Below are 22,543 nucleotides of genomic sequence, written 5' to 3' on the forward strand. Positions count from 1 at the left end.
CTTTTTCAAAACCACAGAGATTTAAGGAAGTTTGAATCAAAATGAAAAGAAATAAGGGAGAAAAATAGCTAAGGATGTACACAATTTTCAGAGTCCTTGTGGAAATGAATATAGCTCCATTAAAACCAATCAAGCTACACTAAATTCTACCTGCTAACAATTTGACACCTAAATTACAATAAAAAGCTCTGCTCTGCAGATATCGCATCTTAACCAAAGATTTGTAAGCTTCAGATATGTATATGTAGGTTAGATTCTGATAAGTAAACTTACCCATAACGTATACCAATCTAGGGAAGAGGTTTTGTCAACATTAGAGATTTCCTGGTTAATATTAAAGTCATTTCACTCTTACAAGTATAAAGCATCTGATACCTGCTCAGAACTAAATAGGAACATGGATGCTAAACTTAGATTCTCCTTTTCTAAATAGAAACCTAATTTTCACTCATTAGGTGAGAGCCTTCATGAGCTATTAATAGCTTGACGCCTATAAGGCATAATTTTTTGCATTTTTTTTCCTATATAGTTCAGCAGTGTGCAAAAGAAACCATCCTGTTTAACACACTATTGATTATTAGTAATCCTGGTACTTCTCTCTGGATTGGACATATGCAAAACTAATGAATGTCTCTGTATTATATTTCCATACTGTGATGGTAGTAGTGAATATAGAAGTGTGATAGAGAAGAACTTGAGAGCCAGTGAGACTCTCCTCTCTTTCTTTTCCAAAACCTCAGCTTGGATTCAGTAAGTGTCAGAAATTACTGTTTCTACACAGGAGCATTTGATCCTGTCCCATTTACTCCAGGTTTCCGTGTGTGCTGCTCCTATGACAGCAGAGTGGTCACTTTTTGACTCATATGGGCGTGAAAAGAGACTGAAGCTCCAACTTAACAGCTAAAAACATATATAGTATTTTTTATATAATAATGTAACACCCCATCAGTTGGTTTATCTGCTGTGCTTGCACAGCCAGGGATGGTGCTAGTAAGGGATTCCCTGTCTCTGTTGGAATCTCAGATGCTCCAGGTCTCTTGCAGGTTACATCAGTAACATAATACCGGTTTCTCATTTCATTCAAGTGAATTCTTTTTTTCATTGATCATACTTAAGGTAATTCAGACCCTAAAATGTTTGGTTTGTATTATTCTTTTAAAAAATGTATCTTCTTTCTAGTAAAACAGAGCCCCAACTGGAAAATGTCCAACTTGTTTCTTCAGTGAACTGTCACTTGTAAGTACAAAAATCTTAAATTAAAGATTTTTTCCCAATGTTGTTCAGGTTTCTAATAGCCTTTTTGACATTCAGGCTGAGTGTTCTAGACAGTTCCTTTCGCCTGCTTTATTCGCCTATGTCTTCAGTTTGCATGTGGCGGGGCCACAGTTATCTTGTAACATAAAAGCGAGGACTTGCGTACCTCCTGGCATCCATCATAGCGTGTGGGTCATCTGGGTTGACCACGTCGTTCTGGTTGATTCTCATGGGTTCTCTGGGCATGTGGGAAAAGTCTGCTTGCTGCCGCAACTGAGATCCGAACGCAGGGATCTTTCTCTGCGGGACCAGGATCTGGTGAGGATCCATTGGATCGATATCTGCACTTCTAGTATTTCTGTGGGGTTCGGGTGTGTTGAATCGAAACAAAGGGATTTCATTTCTCCTGGACAAAAACTGGGAGTATGGTGGTGGATTCATACCAGGGAAGAAAGCTTGTTTAACTCTGCCTAAGCTAACCAGGAAGTTGTGTTTGGGAGACTGGTACACATCATATCCATTTTCCAGCGTCCTGTGGTTGAACACGCAGTCCTCTTGACTGAAGTAATGCTTAGGGAAAAAAAACCCAGGACATCTGTGAGCAGAGGGATTTGGTGAATGACAAGTGCCAATTAAAGATGGAAACAAGGGTGGGATCTTGCAGCAGATGTTTTTCTGATTTGCCAGCTCTGTAACTCAGACAACTCAGGCTCAGTCAGATGTAAATCTGAGATAAGTGCCCATGTTTGCAGCAAAGGCATTATAATGATAACATTGTTTTCTTTCACAGGGGGGCGTTGTTGGGAGCTACTCCCAACCCATGGCTCTAGACTACAGCAGGAGTTCAGATTGATCCACCAGTGGATCTCATTCTGCCCTCATTTAACCAAGCTCAGTTGATTTTGGTCAGCTCTATAACTCAATGCAATCAAAGAAAGGGAGGTTTAACCTCAGTGGCAGAGCCTCAGCCCACTTAAATCTGCATCCTCCTGCTGTAGCTGTACAGATTTGCCCTAGCTGAGGAAATAGGCACAACAGTAACAGACTGTGCCTGCCTTTCAGTCTTGAGTCTTAGTCAAGGTCACTCACCAAACCAAAGATGTTTCCTTTCATGTCCATACAGAGGTAGCGTCCACTCTTCACACCTGTGATTATTACTGAGCCAGCACCCTCGGACTTCATCATTAGGGCACCTGTTTGGAAAAGCAAAGATGTCAGATCCAGTTGGACACTGCCACGTTGCCTTACGGATCCACAGATGCACTGGCTGGAGGTGTCCTCTGGGGCCCAGGAGACCTGGGACTCTGGCCCACCCCAGGTCAGGTTAGCTGTGGCATTGTCTGTCTGAGTTTTGGAAAGCTGCCAGGATGGAGATGCCACCACTGCCCCGGGTGCCCTGTTCCAGTGCTATACGAACGTCCCAAAGACAACTTTTTTCCCCTACCATCCCCTCTGAAGTCCCGGACCACAGGCTGGGGTCATTGCCCTTAGTTCTGTCATTGGTCACTACCAAGGGTAGTTTGTCTCCCTCATCTTTGTGACTGCCCTGTGGTATTAGATTACGCTTAACCTCCTTTCTGCTCTATTAAACAAGCCCAGCTCCCTCAGCCTTTCCCAGATCGTGCTCAAGACCCCTGCCCATCCTGAAAACCCTCTGCCAGACCAACTCCAGTGACCAGCTCCAGTTTCTCCACATCCATCTTGAACTGGGATTGCTATAGTGCTCCAAAAGCAGTTTCACCGGTGCCAAGTGAGGTGTGGATAACAACTTTTCTCGATCTGCTGGCCACAGTAAGTGGATTGCCTTCCTCCCGAAGTGAGTGTGCTGTTGCCGTGTGTTTGACTGGGTGCCTGCTGTAACCCTCAGGTCCTGCCCAGGAGGGCTGTATACATCCAGCCTACGGGGCTGCAGGGGGCTATTGCAGCCCTGGTGCAGAACTTTCCAGTTCTCATTTATCTGGTGTCTGAGTGGTACCGTAGTCACCTGACAGAGGTTCAGTCACCCTCCCTTTCATGACCCTTTTCATTGTCTGACTTCCACCCTTCCTGCTCCACCATGCCAAATACTGGTGTATTTATTTCATGGCAAACATGGGAAAAAATTTGATATTTTGCTGTCTGTTGTTCTCTAAGACATCACGCTGGTCCTTGACCAACATACCTAAAATGAGTTTTATAAAACCTTTAAATATGCAGGAAGAATAACAAGATGGTACAGACGTTCCTGCAAGTGTTTCATTAGTAACTCCTAAAACCAAAAATAAAATAGGAGAACTTGATCCTTTTTTTTCCTTGATTAAATTATAACTTTTAAAAACATCCTTTGTTCCTTATATATTTATGTAAAAACATCATTACATATGCTTACATTTTTAATTGAGTGTATGAAGAAGATGCTATGCAGCAATAATAATAAAAATGACTTTATGATGCCTAGCTACTTCTGATTTGAGTGCTGCTATAAAAGGAGTTCTTTTGAAATGCCATGAAAGAACCCTAAGTCTTTAAAAACCCCACATTTTTCTACTAACTATAGTGTTTGGGCCAGGTATTCAGCAAAGGAAGAAGAATACCTTAGTTTCCATGAAAATAAACTATGATGAGACAATTTGAGAACCTTTTAGTTACAGTAGGGAATAGTCACTTCTCATGAACCCCAAAGGCTTAGCACTTCTTTTATGACAGTCTGGCCTTTTGTAGCTTCCCCCTTTTTAATCGACCTTTGCATACCCATGGTCTATGTGCACCAGAGTTAGTTTTAGTAGTTATCAGCTCTCTACCCCAAAAAAAAGGTTTTACAGATGCTATCAGATTTCCACCACTGCTGTGGTGAGTTCCCTCAGTACAGTTCCTTCGGTAATACTGTCGCTGCAATGGGAAGTAGCTATTTGGGGGATGTCATCACCAGCCCCTAATAGGAACTTCAGAAGAAGCTGTGGGTAAAATCCTGAAGTGAAGGATAATTCAGGTAGTTTTTGCTTGCAGAGTATTACAGGAACCATAGGACTTCACGTCTCTTAAAGGAGGAATGAAATTCCCCATCCACTACATTTCTTTGGAGTGATTTTGTTTATTTGTTAAAAAAAAAGGAGGATTATAACTGTGTATATTTTCCATCCCATAGCTGTACTCCTCTGGCTGACTGCCTAACAAAAGGAGGGGATTTTTCTATAGGTAATGAGAAAGCAAAAGTCTTGTTCTCCTCCCCTGCTCCCATGAAGACTGAGGGTCCACTGTAAACTACTTACTGTAAATGGTTTGGTGAGGAACACCGTCAACGTAGCCATCAGCATTGATTTGGAGATGGAAGCTGTTCCGCTCTGTATCTGTGTAGAGGTGCATCAGGTGATCTCCATTCCCCCAGCTGGGATTCAGCAGCGGAGAGGAGTTGGGAAAGGCGAGGGTGTCCTTCAGACAACAGACTACCACCAGCATGTACCCCAGGCAGCTGTAGGGACTGCTCCGTGCCATGGCTCGCCGTTCTGAGGGGTTGATCCGTATCTGCAACTGGATACGCCTCTGTGCTTCTCGCTTGTCCTGGGTCGCCTGTGTCTGGAGTGTAAATCCTCAGATAGGTTCCCTTCTTTTCTGCAGAGGCTTATAAAGGTCAGCAAAGTGACATCACACAGGAAAAACTTCTCCACATCCTTGATTTTTGGCAAAGCAACATTTTAAGTGTCCCGAAACCTCAAGGGAAGGATCTCTGGCTAAGGTGCGGGAGGGAAAAATGTAAGGTTTCTAAAGACAGCTCACGAAAGCTAATCATATGTTCAAATGTTATCTACAACCCTGTGACATCTGAAAGCTTCCCACGCCCCTGCTGTTAGATCCAGGAAGAGCAATCGACTGCACTTTACTTTTACTGAAGGGAATGACCCTTCAGACCCGAATTACCTTTTTTTTTTTTTCCCAGATGTGTTTATTCAGATCCTCACCTCACATCTCAGTTTCCAATCAACATTCTGATTTAGTGGAAATATTAAATACTGCTAAAATTTTTTGCAAATGTATCAAAAGCTGATATTAGATTGTCCTGGGCCTGATTCCCCCTTCATTATGGTGTAAATTTAGCAATGAGCCTGTTGGGCTGATGTTTGTGTTGCTCCATTTATGCAAAGAAAACTTGATATGAGCACAACCCACTTTGAATAAGCTGTCCCTTTTATTTCTCCTGTTTCATTTTGAGTCACGTAAGTTGGCCAAACAACTGAAAATTACCTATAAAATACTTAAAACCGACATGTTTGTTCCTGCATTGCACATCTGGCTGGCAGTCTTTTAGAGAGTCATACAGGTTAGCGTGGCCAGTAGATCTAAGATCTGAATCAAACCCAAAATCACTCATTTTGGCACTTTTTTATTAGTTTAGGTACAGCAAGCAAACTCAGAAGAACTACAAAGGGACATGACCAAGCTGCAAAGAAATAAATGGACAGCGATGTTGAAAAAAATGTTCCAAGAGACAACAGGTGCTTTTCAGTTGTCCTGCCAATGTTCTGTGTCTTTACAAACAAATTTTCTGCCTTAAAAAAATACGGTTCCATCGATTGTATGAAAATGTTGTACTAATGGGATGCTGTGTGTAGGGGTAAAACAATGATGATGGGGATAACAGGTTATAAAACTGGACTGTGTTAAGGTTTCTTTCAAAAATTAATACAAAACTGAACAGACTACCCCCCAAAAAATAATATTTTTTTAAAAGAAGCCTGAGGATTTTCATTGTAGAGGTCTTAGGCTCAGTTACAGTCTCTAGTTGGACATAGGATGCAAAATTCTTAGTTTCATTAACAAGCCGTGGAGCAGCGCTATCAGCGCCAAACATATTATGGATTGATACAACTGTAACCAACTGCAGAAGTTGATCTGATTTTTTTTTATTGTTTAAAATTAGCAAAACTCTGCCAAATTCTTCTGTCACACCTGTGTAAATCGATTGTAAGTTGCGTCAGTGTATATACACCTGTGTAAATGATAGCATTTTTTAGCCAAAGTGTATAAGGGTCATATCTTAAACTGAGTAGATTGACAATCTAAGCTACAGATGTTTTACTGGTTATGACATCTGAAATGCTTTAATTTAAAAGATAGCTTGGAAAGAAATGAGGGTTATTTTATCTTCTCTTTTTTTAAAGTGATGTATCTATTTATTGTTGAAATTACCCACCAATATTTTTCACTCTGGTATTAAAAAAAAATGTTTGGGGTTTTCTGTTGTTGTCATTTGTTTGTTTTGTTTTTCTTTTGCTCCCTTTCATTAGACTACCATGGAAATGCGGATATGTATACCTCAGACGCAATTGCAAAAGTTTCTGTGAGAGGCACTTGTAGGACAGTGTGTCATCTTGGAATTTTTTGTCATTCTTTTGTGAATGCAGTTTTCCTGGTTTGATATTTCATATTCATCATGAACTTTTTCTGTGCTTGCCATTATGCACTGATCAGATCTCTCTCTGGTATCTTAGCTGCAGAGAAACAGTTCTCAGATGTTTGAAAAATTTATTCAAACCCCATTTTAGCACATGCCAATCGTGAGCAGCTGTTTCATTTTTTAATATGTCAAAGAAGCAAAGACTACTTTCACATGCTTGAATTATTTGGCATTTTCAAAAGTTTCCCATAGGGTCAGCAAAACTTCAGACTTTGCTGAGTTCTGTTTAAGCTGCTGGGCTAAAGCGTATTTATTTAAGTCTCTGCTTGTGAGGATGATAATGCAAATTTTGCCTTTTCATAGATTTTTTTGTTTTGTTTTAAATGCCCACTGCATGTGTGGGGTTTTTTTAACAGTCCATTTCTTTTTTATTTCAGACTGATCCATTTATTCTATCTGTTGTTATGCCACTTACCTTCTCCTACCCACTCAGCTGTGATGAAGTATCCAGGTGTACAAAAGCTTGTTTACTTCTTGAGCCGTGTCCATTAGTCTAACAGAAGTGATGACAACCTTTCTTCTCATGTATTGTTAATGCTGTTGAATAGGTAATAGCAATATATCTGCAACTTTTACCACATATGTTGATATTGCTTTTTTAGATCTCTATATTGTTCTGAGATGTTTGACAAATCGTGACAGCTTTCCTCAATTCTTAGTAAAGAATTAACTGCAGAGTTTTATGGATTTTGCTTGTTTTAGAAGAAAGAAAAAAATGGAACTGAATTTGAAGACCCAAAACACTTCAGCAAACTGAGAACTGCTCCTCTTCAACTGCTTCCTTAGTCCAAATGGATCACTCAGGTAGTGCTAAGTTTTGTTCCAACATGAAAACAGGTTAGTCCTTCCTTATGAGGAGCTGACACTTTTAAGCAGGTAGGAAGGAAAGTGGGTGCAGTGAAAACAGCGGTGTGAGCAGATGTGGAGCCTGAGCCGTGCTGGTGGGAAAGGGCAGGTCTGACCCATTCCTCGGGACTGAACACGGACATTTCTGTGCTCAGGATGGCCACATTGCTGCATTTTTCCACTTCCCATTGCAGGGATGTTACGTAGCCAGTGTCAGGTGCCACGGTGAAGCAAGGCTTTCCTTGGAAGCATCCTGCAAATGGAGACAGCCTGGAGGTACCACCCATATGATGGACATCAGCACCCCTAAGGTAAAGTGAGAAAATTCTCACTTCAGAGCAAGGTTGAAAGGAAAAGATGGATGAGACAGGGCCCAGCTTGCAGGCTGAAATTTATTTGAGAAAATCATTGATGTTCTGCCCCTTAGTGGGTCTCATTCCTCTCCATCTCTCTGCCATGCCTTCATCCCAGGCCTCCTCCTGCTGCCTCCTTACTCCTTGCTTCAGAGGCAGTATGTGTCTGGCCAAGCCGGTCAGTCTTGGGCGCTCAACTGGTCCAGGTGCCTCAACTGAAGTGGCTGTGATGCTTGTGCCTCGCTGGTACAGTGTGTGCTAGGCGTGCTAGACCAGGACACACAGCAAACGGGACACAAAACACTGAATATCTGTAAGTGAACATAATAACTTTCTGTGATGAAAGAAGCAAACATTCAGTGGAAAGTTTTGTAATTTATTTAAATATGATCATTTAACTGCAAATTATACCCAAAACTGTACACAGAAGGAACTGAGTTAGGGTCATGGGAGCAACCTGGGATCTGACTTTCCCCCATTTTGACTGCTTTGAGTTTCAGCCTTAGGCCATTTTTTGATCAAAACTTACCGTTTCAAATCTGTAAACCACTGATCTCAGCAACTGTATGTCATCCCTTGTCCCACTGCTAACAACATAATCTTTTATTGCTTATCACCTCATTCAACTGTAGAGGACTTACAAGGGAAAGGCAAGCTTTTTTACAACAAATTTAAGTTACTGCAAGTGATTTTTCTCTCAGTTACCTTTTGCAGATCCCTTGCAAGTTCTTTATGCACCATCAAAAATTTGCAGGTTAAAAAAAGGAGTTTCCTACTCAATATAATGGGGTTGCCTTCCAAGATTCTCCTACGAGTGAAAATGCACGTTCCCTCACATTGCTTTCATCATGTGTGAGCACCTGTAGGACTGTTGCTTAATAAAACATATTGACTTATATTTAAACAGGTGTGTGGCTTGTCCTTTTGCAGAACTCTGTGCTATCTGAGTGTCTAGGATGGCCTCAGGAAGCCTCTTTGCTCGCTGCTGTTTCAAAAATCACAAGGGAGTTTGGGCTGACAGATTTAAAACTACCTCTGCTTTTGACAATTTTGTTTGCATTGCACCTCTTCAAAGAGGTCAGAGAAATCAGGGGCCCTTCCCTCTGCCTCCCCTTCCTTAAAATCACTGTAATAACTGGCTCTGAGACAATCACATCTTCAGCGTTGGAAATACAAGGGTGGAGTGCCTCTCCAGAAGTTATTCTAGGAATAATGACGCACTAAGTCAACGGTATGTACAGAGGATGCTCTATGTGTATGTGTGTGCATAATCCCTTGCCACAGACTTTACCCGGTGTTGTTAAACACATCCTGAGTGACCTTATTTGGATGTCCCATTCTTGTCACACTGCCCACGACTAAACAAAACATCCTGGCTAGGTTCACCTACGTGAAACAAATGAGGTAAGCACAGCCCACTGGGTCTGGGACCACAGTATGTACTAGCAGTTTCTGCAATGTGCTTGCCAAATAAGTTGTTTCAGGTCTTCTATTCCCTCCACCCCCCCTCACCTTTTCTCTGTGTAGTAAACATTTTGGAAATCCATTTCCAGTTTCAGAAGTGCTAAGTCACCTGCACAGGCAGCTCAGGCAGTGATATTGCTAAAGGAGCTTCCCCGATGCCTTTCTCCACTGGTTGCGGGATGTATGGTCTTCCCGAGAAGTGCCTGTCTTTTCTTCTTGGCGTAAATTTTCAGCCGTGGTTCACAAGTCCAAAAAAAAGGGGGGATGAGGGGGTGTGTGTGTGCTTTTTACCAGCGACTTTAGAAACTGTCAGCTTTCAAAATGTAATGCAACAAAGGCAGAAGGAGAAAGCCCCAATATTTCACTGTATTCTGAGGAGCAGGTAGATGAGAAAACAGACTTCCCTGCCCGAAAATGTCCCAGATGGGCACTTTGTGATGCTGTTTGTGTTGTTTTGCTCTAACTGAAATGAAGGGCCTCATTCCTCCTCCAGCTGAAATCCTTGGCAAAGCTCCCAGTCAAAGCAGAACCAGTCCCTAAAAGGTTGTGTTTTCTGAACAGAGAGTGTTTTTGTTGTTTTAAAGGGTCTGAATTTTCTTAGGTATTGTGGAATAAAGAATGGTTGCAATCTGTGATGAGAGCTGCTGATATTTCTAAAAGAGAGGCTTCTAGTTTATTGAAATGGGGTCTCCTCGGTTGTGGCACTCGTTCTTCTGGGGATGGGAAGCCCCTTTCACATGTGGGGACCTGCTTCTCCTGCACCTCAGGTCAGCACCTGGACACAACCAGCCCCATAGATCATCTGATATGCTTGGTGGTAGGTAGATGAGAGGTTGTCCTTGTCCTCGGGTGAGACAAATGAGAAAAGTTGGTGGGGATCTGAGGGTGGGTCCCCATATAGGAGTAAGTGGGGGCAAGTGGTCAAGGTGGGACGTATAGGTGTGAGAGGGTACACCAAGAAAGCGAAGGAAGAGGGCGTGAAGACAGATGTTTTTTCACATTTGGCCATGGTAGTTGCTGCTCTTTGTATAGAGCAAACTCTGAGGTAATCTGCTGGAGTTATGCAGGCATTTGAACAAAATGCCCTTCCTCCCTGTGTTGTGGTATCACAAGTTCTCCTGATAATCTGTGACTTAAAATATGTATGTATATTTAAAACCACATAATTTCATTTCTTGGTGTGCAATTTGTAATTTCATCTAAGGTACCACAAGAACGAAAGAGTTTCAAGTCAATTCTGCTCTTACACACAACCTTTTATCAACTCTCAGGTGTTTTTTCTCCTCAAAACTCAATCTGAGCTCTCACATGGAGATCTCTGCATGCTCTCTCTGAGCGACCTTTGACTGTTGCTCTTACTGCTCAGATCCCAGCCTGAACACCTCGATTCGCTTCAGTCCACCCTCTGTGAAATGAAATCCACATGCCCAACAGTGAGAACCCACAGCACTTCTCCATCCCTTGTTTCACTGCACGACCCTTCTTTCTTCCCTGGATACATCTCCATTGTTTCCTATACTCCCTAATGTGGTACAACCAAATGCTCTTTAACCTGTTGGACCTGAGATGAGAAGGACATTAAACGTGTGCCCGGTGGGTTTGCTGCAGGTTGGGGTGCAGGTCCAGGTTGGTGGCAGAGCCAGCAGAGGACACCTGTGGCTGGCAGAACCCTGGCAGGCGTCGCTGGGGGAGAACAGCAACTGAAGCATCTTGGTAGGAAATTACATGAGGTAGGTGAAGAATCAGTAAGATGTTCCTTTTTTTAAAAAAGAAAAAAAAAAAAAGCAGTAAGAGAACTATAATATCTTCCCTTTCATATGCAGAGGAAGGATGCAAAAAGATAAAAAGCAGCCTCTGAAAGACTCCTCTTGGTTGCACTCTAGTTTAAAGATTGGCACTCAGCTGTTAGTGAAGCATTTTGCTCACTGCAGCTCTGTTGTCCTTCACTTCTGGGGAGTTTTTCTCAGTATTGGAAACACAGTTGGTGTAAATAGAATTGTGCCCTTGGGGAAGCCGCCTTTCCCTATGCTCTTCTTCAGACTTAAAAGAGAAGCATTTGAGTGCTCATGGTTGAAGGGAACTTAAACTTCTTGATGCTCTTATCATGTTTGATGTTTGATTATGGCTGCTATACTGAATCCAAACCCTCATAACCAAATGCAACAGAAATAGCGTTGCTGTTGAACTGCTCAAGGAAATTTTTTTTCTCCTGCACATCAACACACACAAAGTATCCATCAGCTTTATGGATACTTCTTCTGAAGTCCCCGTCTATTGAAAAAACCCGTAGGCATTGGTGGCACTTAGGTTGGAGATCAGTGCAAAATGTAGTTTTCTGCCATGGCAAACTACTTGCCATCTTTGAGGACATTTGGTTTCTCAGATGCAACACAAGTTTACTCTTGAGAAATGCATGCCCTTACACAGAGGGCTAGGAGGAATGGAGATGGCAGCCTTATAAGCAAAAAAGTTTTAAAAGACCCTTTTTAACAATAGTTTTCTTATTTTGTGTTTCCAAATCTGTTTTGGGGAGGAAAAATTCAGTACGCTATCCACAACCCTTAAGTTTTCAACTTTACAGCAATGATATTTGATCTAGATATAAGTGAAGATAATGTTTAGGCAGTCTAATCTCACCAGTCTACCTCCACAGCTTTGCACCTGAGTTTTAGTGATCATGCAAGTTCTGAATTTTTTTCTGAAGAAGAGATGACATTTTAAAAATGGACCTCTCTAGCATCAGTTTGGTTTCAGATGTAAAGAAACAAAGAACAGCCTCGCAAGATTTAAAAGACACACTGACATTACAAAAGATTCTGACAGATTTGAAATGCAACTATAAAGTATTTCTGAGTAGTGTTTGCAAACCAAAGAGAGTGACATTAGGTTAATGAACGTCACGGGGGAAATGAGGAATTAAAACTAATAAAGTAGGAGCAGAACATGCAGCATACTTTTTACCTTAGTCAGAAAAAAAAAGGAAAAAAGTGAGTGAATTGATTCCCAGCCATCTCCATGGGTAGTGCTTTGTTTCAAACAGCCTGCTCTAACAGCCCTCTGTAATGTACACTTTCTGTACAAAACCTGTACGTTAAAATTCATCAAGACTGAGAGTAAGTATCTGTAATTTAGAGTAAAATATGCTATGGTCACAACAAAGGAAATTTTGGTTGGAGAGAAGTTAAAAATTCTTCCCCTGAGAGTGATCCAGCAGATGCCCAGAGAGGCTGTAGCCCACAGCCTTGGAGATGTTCAAAACTTGAGTGGGCAAGCTGCTGAGTGAGCTGATCTAGCTTGGGAGTTGGTGCTGCTGTTATCTCAGCTTGGACTAGAAATCGCCAGAGGCCCCTTCCCACCTAAATCTTTCTCTGATCCTATGACAATGGGTATGGTACCGTATACCTCTGCATTCATTGACAGTTTCCAATAAACTAATAGGATAATTTCCCCTTGTTAGATAGAAGATGACAATAGATGATAAACTTTGTTCTAACCTAGTTTTAAACTTACTCCAGTCTCTTGGGTTCACATGTTTCACTTGATTCTGTCTCCTGGGAGAAGAGGTGAAAAAGCTAAGGTTAAAGAAATGAAGAATGGAATATGCAAAGAGGAAGGGGGGAAAGCAATGAAACTGTCAAAAGACAAAACACGCACACAACCTCATCATCAGCCAAGGGGCCTTTTGCTGTGTGACAGTAATAACATAGCATGTGACTGGTATGGTTAGAATTGCTCGGGTACAATTGCATGTGCTGCTTTTTAGCTCTGAGATTTTTTAGTGGGATCTCTTTGAAAATAAAACTTGGTCCTAGGAACTTTTGCTCTATAAGTTTTCAAAGTAATTTCTTAACTTGAAAACCTAAACTGTAAATGAAGCAGCCCATGACCAAGCATTGCTCTTGTACCCCATACTTCTAATGCAAGGAAAGCAGAAGGATTTCCCAAGCTACTGCAAGACTAATATATGATTCTGGACTCCTTTAAAGCAGCATGGAGATCAAACTTTGTAAAGGGCAGGGCAAGATAAGTAACAGTGACTTCATTTTTTCACATAAAACTGTGTTAGCTCAGCTTTGCTCAGAAGCTGGCATCTGTTTGTTGAGGTATTTCTGTGGTGGGGGCACCTGGAGCACATACACAAGGATTTATTAGATTGAATGGAAATCTGGCAAAGATATGTCTTGAACTCTGCCCTTGATTCAGGTTTTTCCATCACAGAATGGCTTTTCAGGTAGATTTGCAGCTGCAATATTTTTTTGTGTATTGCAGACACGATAGTTCTTCATGTTGCTTTCTCAGCTCGTCACACCGCTGGCAAGGAGGAACTTGAGGGACACATTGCGCCTGGGATGCACAGGTTCATCAGCTGCTGGGACACTGATCCTGCACCTGGGCCCTACTGATCTTTGGCCATTTTCACAGCTGGCACAAGCTGGTGTTGTGCCAGGGCTGGTTGGGAAACGCATTCTCTTTGAAAGAAGACAAGCACACTGATTTTGTCATCTTTATTGATGTTTTGGACGCTCATCAAACTGGTCAGTTTTCCAAAACCAAAGATTTGCTGGCTGACACTTTTAAAAAATCTTAGAAATTCAACCTAACACTTTTTAATAAAAAAAAAATCTTCTTTATTATGCTTTCTATAGCACTAACGGACCTTCTTACTTGCCAGAGGCTGGCTAGTCCACCTGCCTAGTCTGAACATTACTATGTCTCTTTGACACTTCAAGACCCCTTGCTCCATGATTCATTCATCCCTCAGTCTCCGCTTCTGGGGAAAGAATGGAAATGAATTCAAGTTAACATCTTCATGACAGCTGATGACCAGCTCAACATAAACTGAGGTTGTACAGAACATAAACATACATAAGAAATTTCACACAGAAGAAATTTCACACTCACCCAAGTGGCTTGTAGACCTGCTTGTTGATTGTTACAGGGGTGTAGAAAATAAATCCTATTTGATATTATCCTGTCTTCTTTTGAAAACTGCAAGTTTCCTTTTAAAATCTGCAACACAATGTCTACATATTTGCTCAAGATTTACAGAATGTGACACCCATACATGCCCCTACGTGTCGCCTTCCCTTTCCCACAGTTTCTGTTTCTCTAGTCATTGCCTTAGCAAAGTGTTGTTTTTTGGTGAGCTGTCATGAAAGGGCTCCAGCTTATCTATCTAGATTCTGAAATCTGCCCTGTGCTACGGTCTGTCCATCACTGGCATACCCAGTTCTGCTGACCTGCCTACCCAGGTAGTGTGTCTTGCCTAAAAAAGTGTATTCTTTCTACTGGTGTTCTTACTTCTAGGATCCAGATATATAGCCTCAACAAGTTTATCAGTTCACGTATCCATCTCCTATTGTATTACATTGCAAAGTGGCTAAAAGTAGCTTGATTGACTGTTTTATTTTGGGAAAAGTTTGTTTTGTGTAAAGTTTGCTATTTCTCAATATTGCTGTTAGCCTAGCACTGGGGTTTAGTGCTTTTGCATAGGGTTAGCTACATGGTTATATTGAAGTGCAGAAGTACTTAACATATTTTCACTAAGGGACTGTGGATCAAACCAGGTGAGATTCTGGGGTTAGAGTGAAACACGTTGCTTGTGCTACTTGCTGTTGCCACCAACTCAGCCTGAGATCTGAACGCCTGGCTGCACTGAAGCATTGCCAAGAGCCAAGGTAGGAAAAGGATTTGTCATATGTCCACTACTTTGCAGTAACTGCTTGTGTTTTGACCCCGTGGTAAACGTAAGCTAGCTTGTCCCTCACTGGATAACTGAGGTAGTTAAAATGCTATTGAAACAGATGATGATCTCACTGAATGACACCTATATTGGTCATCATAACTACCTTCCTTATGTTTTAGCAGCAGATCTATTGCCTCTTCAATAAACTGGCAGATTTGTGTTGGCACCATGAGCCTTGGGCCCAGGTCACAGACAAAGTAACCCCAGGAAAAAAACCAAGCTTTAGTCACCTGGAATGACTTAGGATGGATCAGTCCTCATAACAAATATTTAAGAAAAAAAATAGGTATTTTTCTCCAGGCAGCCCTGAAACAAATATAACTGCAAACAACTGTGTTGGTTTGTACATTATCGCTGATGATTTCTCATTGGACGTAAGTTGCTATGGTCACATTGTCCTTGGAGGAGCTATTCTAGTGCTGCAAGATCTGGTCTGTGAAATCAAAAGCACACAATAAAATTGTGAATTGTAAATAGTTGATTTAGGGGACAGAAATTTAGTCCCAATCAAGGCATTTTGGTCCACACCCTGTAACAAAAAAATAACCTACAATAATATGCATGCGTGCAATCCAGGATTGAATATTATGCTCACATCTCATGATCCAAGGGCACAGCTTGTTCAGCTCATCTGGACTTATTGGCCCCTTGGATTTTGGCCAAACACTTTTCAGCAGACTATGGCTTCCAAAACAAACATGCTTTTGGGTTGAGCTCGATGCAGAGCTTGGCTGGAGAGAAAAAAGAAATCTCTGCTTGTGGCTGCATACTTGGTTGGTTGTTTTTAGGATTTTTTTCCACTGACAGCTATTTTGTCAGCCAGGATTTGTCACTGCAGTTAACTGTAATTCCAGTTTGCATTATATATATTAAACCTAGAGATTCCCACACTGTTTGTCTTAGCCTCAGTCTCCCCCTCAGTTATCCAACAGCTGGTAGGGATTCTTACATCCTACTTCACTCTTATATTCTGACAAGGAAACCGAATGTCCTCTTGGCTTCTGCTGACTCATTTGTGATTCCAAACCTGAAGCACAAGAGCTTGCAGTTGCGTCATTTTTCCAAGGAACAAAGTCATCTGTAGTTAAATACCTGGGACCTAATTCTGTCCTCCATTGCTTAAACTGATACAGAGGGTAGCTTCAGTAAATGCCAAAAGTAAAGCTAAAAAAATAGAGAATGCAAAAGAGATCTGGGGCTATTTATTTCCTTTTATGAGCATATCTTAAGTTGCACGGCCAACACCCACCAGCACTCTGAAGTCACTGAGACACCTTTGGATCATGGCCTGCAAACGTCTGTCAAAGATGCTGAATATCCCCTGCTTTCCTTAGCAACAGTGGGAATGGAATTGAGCATTGCTAAGCTCCTTAGGGACCAGAGTGTTTCACAACAGTTTAATTTGTTTGCAAATCACTTTATGAAATCCAATGAAATCCAGACAACAACCTCACCCCATTGTCACGCTCTTACACAAAACTATCTTAAATGAATGTCTGGTAGTTCCCTTGAGAGACTGGAGGGGGAATCCCCGGTTTACAGACTCTCTGTCTTTGCCACTCCTTACCCTCTGAGACCCCTTAGTGTAAGACAGACTACCAGTGCAACCATTAAAAAAACAATGGCATATTGGGTTGCATTAGCAAAAGCATAGCCAACAGATTGAAGGAAGTGTTTGTTTTCCTTTTGTGAGGCCACATCTCACACTGTGTCTAGTTTTGAGCTCCACCTTGCAAGAAAGACATTAACAAGCTGCAGTGAGTCCAGCGAAAGGCCACCAAGATGTTGGTGGCCTGCAGCATATGGAGAGGCTGTTGGAGAGGGGTTTGTTCAACCTGGAGAAGACAAGGGGGCAAATCTGGCTGCAGTTTCACTATACGAAAGGCAACATACGGAAGATGAAAATGATATTATTAGGAAGTGAAAAATACTTTGCTGAGGTATTTGTCCACTCTTTATTTATCAGAATTGCCCCAATCCGGCATGCATGGCTAACTCACTCAGTTTTCTACACCGTCAGTTTTGCAACATTCCCTGCACACAAGAGACAGTGCAGAGAACTTCAGCGCATTGTCCACGGTCACATAGGAATCCTGCAGTAGAGCTGAGAACTGAGCCTGTGACTCCCAAATCCTAGTCCGGCACCCTGTAAACTGTTGCCTGCTGCCTATCCAAATACAGACCTTCAGTGTGAACCTTTTCCCAGAAACATGTTTCTCCTCCAGTCCCAGAATCCAAAAGATTGTATAGAATTGTGAAAATTCATGCTAACCTCTCTCTAATATCGCCAATTTCCAGACAAAGATGTTGTTCATCTCCAGAGTTACAGTGAGGTATCTCAATCCAGGAGGTCCCAGGTGAGGCTGGTCAGGGCCATTAGGGCCAATTAAGGCCAAGATTAAGGGCTTGGCACTGTGGGGATGCTGGAGCCCAGGGGAAGGCTTGTAGGGCCAAGGCCCCTGCATGGCCAGGGAACAGCTCCATGGTGCTCGCCTCAGGGCTGGGAAAGGCCCGAGCTCGCCCTTAGGGACTCTGCAGCTCTCCTGGCTCAGCGAGGAGGGTCAGGGCACCATGGCCGCTGTTTGGGTAGCGCCTGCTCTGCAGTGCATTGGTCTTGCAGTCAGATGATTTTTTTTTTCACACACATAGAAATTAGAAAAAAAATCTGTCTGGTGCCTCCATTTGTGTTTTTGTCAGATGTTGATTTTATCTTGTCTGTCTTCCCTTTTTTCCTTTCCTTTTCTTCCCTTTGCACCCATTTCCCTGGATGTTTTTCCTGGGGCATGTCATTTTCTCTCTTTCCAAAAAGAAATGCTGCTTGAGCATACCCTGCTTCATTACTGCTCACCCCACCTGTACTGTTAAGAAGCTCTGATGACCTCACTTGGCTCTGTCCTGATCCAGGCTGGTTTAGACAAGGCCGGGCCCTGGAGGCACCTTTCGTCAGGGTTGTTGGCGTGGCTTTCTGCAAGGCTGAGTTTAGCTGACATATGAACTGGGCCTAGCTCTCACCTTTGCTTTGGTTTCTAGTAATGGTTCCTAAAAGACAAGCCTTCCAGAGCTGCTGGAGAGCCTGTGATATCCACAGGGTGGTCTCCTCTGTGCAACACCAAGGTTCAACAAGGAGAAAAGGACCAGAAGGCAATTAGGTGCCCATGAAATTTTAACACTGTATCCCAACCCCTTCTCCTGCTGCTAGGACCAGGGTTGGGATCCTGGTCAGAAACTCGCAGAGACTGGACTGGAGGCTTAGATTAAATACACTGGGCAAGCCTGAACCTGCTTCCTACCTTCCTTATAGCAGAATAAATGTCAGGTGAGATAGAGTACAGGTGGGCCCTTTGGTCTCAGACTGTGTCAGCCCTATTAGATTCACCTTTAAAAGAAAGAATACCAAGATGTCTCAAATATCTAAATTAGCAAGAATTTTTTTGTTTTCCTACAACACAGAAAATAAGGCCCTGTTAAATAAAACTTGATGTTTTCTGCCATAAACCTTTTTGGTCTAATTTTTTAGATTCCTTTTTAAGTGGGTGAAAACTTCTGAAAAGCAAAATGTTTTCAGTTATCACTTTTCCAATCTACCCATTTGCATGTTCTAAGGAAAGTAAACAATTTATCGGAAAGTTTTTTTTTAACTGACTTAAAAAACTATTTTTCTCCTTCGAGGAAATATCTGGCCACATTTTTTCATGAAACTCTAGTACAGTAGCTGCCACTCTTCTAGAAAAACTGTGCTAGCTCAGTAGTTGATGAAGAAGTGGCTATAGCATTTGTGTGATGCTCTAGATTTTGCTGGTGAAGCAAACGATTGTTCAGTAAATTTCTTAACAATATGCTTGTTTGTAAGTGTATGAGTGACCCCTCCTGTGTCTTTTTTCCTTCTGTTTTTTTATTTTCCCCCCAAAAAATTATCATTTCTGCAGGTGGCACACTGCCCCCTGGCAGTCAGAGCACCAGCATCTTCCCCAGGGCTCCTGGTCCTGCAAAGAGCATCTCTGGTACTTGAACTGAAGACTGTATCATTTGTAGTCATGTAGTCATTTATTTGTAATAATGCATTCAGTGAGCTAATGGGAAAAAAAAGGGATTTCTTAACATGCTTTAAAATTGCTGTCTTCGGTATCATTTGGAAAAGGCTACTGCTTGCTGCTTTCCCACTCAAGGTGCTCCATGCTGCTAAACAGTATTTCCTGCTACAGGTGTCATGAAGAATAATAGCAGGGGCATTCAATGAGCCTTGTCATTTTATCTCACAGAACCACAGAATAGTTTGGGTTGGAATGGACCTTTAAAGGTCATCTAGTCCCTGCAGTGAGCAGGGACCTCTTCAACTAGATCAGATTGCTCAGGGCCCCTTCCAGCCTGACCGTGAATATTTCCAGGGATGGGGCATCTACCACTTCTCTGGGCAACCCGTGCCTGTGTTTCACCACCCTCATCATAAAAAATTTCTTCCATACATCTAGTCTAAATCTACCCTTTTTCAGTTTAAAACCATTACCCCTTGTCCTATTGCAACAGGCCCTGCTAAAAAGTTTATTCCCATCTTTCTTATAAGCCCCCCTTCAGGTACTGGAAGGCTGCTCTAAGGTCTGCCCAGGGCCTTCTCTTCTCCAGGCTGAAGAACCCCAACTCTCTCAGCCTGTCCTCACAGGAGAAGTGCTCCAGCCCTCGGATCATCTTAGTGGCCTCCTCTGAGCCCACCCCAACAGGTCCATGTCTATGTCCTTGAAGGTGCTCTGTGTGGCACTGCCTTTGATGCCTAGGCTCAGGTTTTATGTTTGCAAAACATACCTTGGCAAATCTTCAGGTTGGAAAATTTGGAGTAAAAGCAAAGTAGTTTTCACAATCAATTTACCTGCCTAGTGTTATGAAAAGTTGCTCATCAAGAAGACACCTAAGTCCCAAATACTGTGTTCTGTGGCTTCCCAGTTAAAATTGTGACTTTTCCATGTAAGGACGCAACAGATAGTAACACCTCGAGGGACCTGAAGCCTATATCCTATCGCAGCCATGAGGTGGTCGCCTCCTTTCTCCCTTGTGCCCAGGCCCCTGGTACAGAATCCATGCTTGACCTCTGACATCTAGCTGCTAAATAACAAAATTGCCACCAGAGGGCAATAATAATAGCAGCCCATAAAAAAATCGCAGTCATCGGCCTCAGGAGGTCAGACTCTTTCTACCTGTCTCCAGCACAGTAGGCGTTAGGTAGCGTTCAGATTTCGGAATAGCACTGCTGCTGCCCTTTTCCCTGAAAGTGGTCTGGGACTGCACTGAGCTACATACCTGTGTCTTCCCCCAGATCTTGTGTACCTATAACTGAGGTAGCCTTGCATCCATGAGTTGTCAGAAAGATTATTATTTTTTTCCCTTTTTTTCCTTTCCCTTCAGGGGACCGAATCCTTCATGTGATTTCTGCAGCCATGTGTGTTGGCAGGGGTCACTTCCCATAGGAACGATACTTGCTGCTTGGTGCGCGGGACAGATGTGGCTTGTGTCAAGGCCCAATAGGAAGATGCCATCAGCTCTTAGACTGCCTTCCAGCAAAGCACAAGCTGTGCTGGTGACCCCTTTGAGACATCTGGCTGTGACTGACCCCTTTTGAGTAGCTATCCAGAGCTTCATCCAGAGCTTAATGAATCGTGAGGCTATTACAGGGACTGTTGGAGGGAGTGGATGGAGGGGATTCTTCCTGATACAACCTCCCCTAGCTTTGAAGTTGGTCCTGCACTGAACTAGAGGTTGGATTCAAACCCTTCCCGTACAAATATTTCTGATTCCATGACCAGGACGTTCCCAGGGCAACACTTATTATTTCACCCTTAACTTACTTTCAGTAGAAAGTGTTTCCTGCTCTTTCATACATATTTTCTTTTTTTTTTTTCTTTTTTTTTTTTTTTTTTTTTTTTTTTTATCTTGCTACCATTGCTGAGCAGTATTTGCTGGCTTCAGGAAAGCATAGTGCTGCCCACTTTCACCTGTGCTCCTCACACTCTCACCTCCAGCCAGCTCAGGGCTGGCACATCTATCAGGATCTATGGACAATCCAGGCTCATTGAGCTAATGTAAACAGCATCTGCTGCCTCACATAGATCATGGGTCGTCAGAGAAGGCAGAGCCTAAGTGGACAGATTATGGATCTCTGCCAATGGCTTCAGGCCAGGGGAGACAGAGAGCAGCATGACTTGGGGGATGGGGGAGAGAAGGGACATGCTGGGATACTCCTGCTCTGCTCTGGGTGCAGGGAGAGACTTCTTACAGGAGCGATTATATTTTCACTGACAGGTCAGACAAAAAGACTTGGGAGGAAAGAAGCAGCGAGAGGAACAGGATCATAGAATCATGGAATGGTTTGGTTGGAAGAGACCTTAAAGCCCATCCAGTTCCAACCCCCTGCCATGGGCAGGGACACCTTCCACCAGATCAGGTTGCTCAAAGCCCCATCCAACCTGGCCTTGAACACTTCCAGGGATGGGGCAGCCACAACTTCTCTGGGCAACCTCTGCCAGTGCCTCACCACCCTCACGGTGAAGAATTTCTTCCTGATATCTCATCTGAATCTTCCGTCTTCCAGTTTAAAGCCATTGCCCCTTGTCCTGTCACTGCATGACCTTGTAAAAAATCCCTTGGATCATCTTCGTGGCCTCCTCTGGACTCTCTCCAACAGGTCCATGTCCTTCTTGTGCTGAGGACCCCAGAGCTGAAGGCAGTACTGCAGGGGGGGTCTCACCAGAGTGGAGTAAAGGGGCAGAATCCCCTCCCTTGACCTGCTGGTAGGATTAGTGCAGGGAGCTAGGAGAGGTGCCTTTTGAAGCCATTCATCTAATTCAACTAATTTTTTGGTTTAATTTACATTTGCCCTTGTCTATTAAAGCTTCTTCTTCCCTGACAAGCATCCCACAGCTTCTCCAGGGTGAGCAGCAGAGAGTTGCTGAGGCAGGAACCGAAGTCAAAGTGGTAAGGAGAAGGATAAGGTTACTCTGTCACAGGTGTACGAATAGGAACAGGTACATCATTAAGTTTCAAATGACCTGGGAGGAAGCAGGAAATTGTGTAAACCGAGCAAAATTCCGTGAAAAATTTTCCTGCTCTTCACAGAGGTGTGGGGCTTAGCCACCATCTCTTGTCCCCCAAATTCCCTGAAGATTTTTCATCTCCTGAGCTGAGAGCACAGAGTGGGAAGGGAGCACAAGAACCATTCCTGCCTCTGAGGGTATCATCACCTTTCAAAGGACAAAATGTGATACATGGAGAAGAAACTAGCCTATGTCTGATGGAGTGTCCTGTGAGCTGACCACGTGTTGCCTTTACCTACCTCCTGCAGATGACTCCGTACCAGATCATTTATATTTGTGTTTTGCTGAGGCTAGCTTGGTCTACATCAGCTGCCGGTTTCTCCTGTTGTTTCCAGTCACTGCGTGTGGGCTGTGTATCTTCTCCCATTCC

The 22,543-nt window shown here is 42.9% G+C and overlaps 1 protein-coding gene across 1 annotated transcript; it reads right to left on the minus strand.

Annotated features, from left to right (window-relative positions):
* Nucleotides 1–1,386: 1,386 nt before the first annotated feature.
* FGF23 (fibroblast growth factor 23) lies at nt 1,387–4,725 on the minus strand. Its single transcript, XM_009709089.1, has 3 exons — nt 4,503–4,725; nt 2,344–2,447; nt 1,387–1,824 (listed from the first exon to the last, which is right to left on the minus strand). Exons 1-3 carry the CDS (start codon nt 4,723–4,725, stop codon nt 1,387–1,389), a joined length of 765 nt encoding a protein of 254 aa, XP_009707391.1.
* Between the last annotated feature and the right edge of the window lie 17,818 nt (nt 4,726–22,543).

This window comes from Cariama cristata, unplaced genomic scaffold (genome assembly GCF_000690535.1).
Source record: "Cariama cristata isolate BGI_N322 unplaced genomic scaffold, ASM69053v1 scaffold17170, whole genome shotgun sequence".
In the NCBI taxonomy this organism is placed as follows: domain Eukaryota; kingdom Metazoa; phylum Chordata; class Aves; order Cariamiformes; family Cariamidae; genus Cariama; species Cariama cristata.

Coding starts and splice junctions, on each gene's coding strand:
- FGF23 (XM_009709089.1), bottom strand. CDS start 4,725: ATGGCACGGAGCAGTCCCTACAGCTGCCTGGGGTACATGCTGGTGGTA. Junction 2,448..4,502: donor TCCTCACCAAACCATTTACA/GTAAGTAGTTTA, acceptor TTTTCCAAACAG/GTGCCCTAATGATGAAGTCC. Junction 1,825..2,343: donor AAGGAAACATCTTTGGTTTG/GTGAGTGACCTT, acceptor TTTTTCCCTAAG/CATTACTTCAGTCAAGAGGA.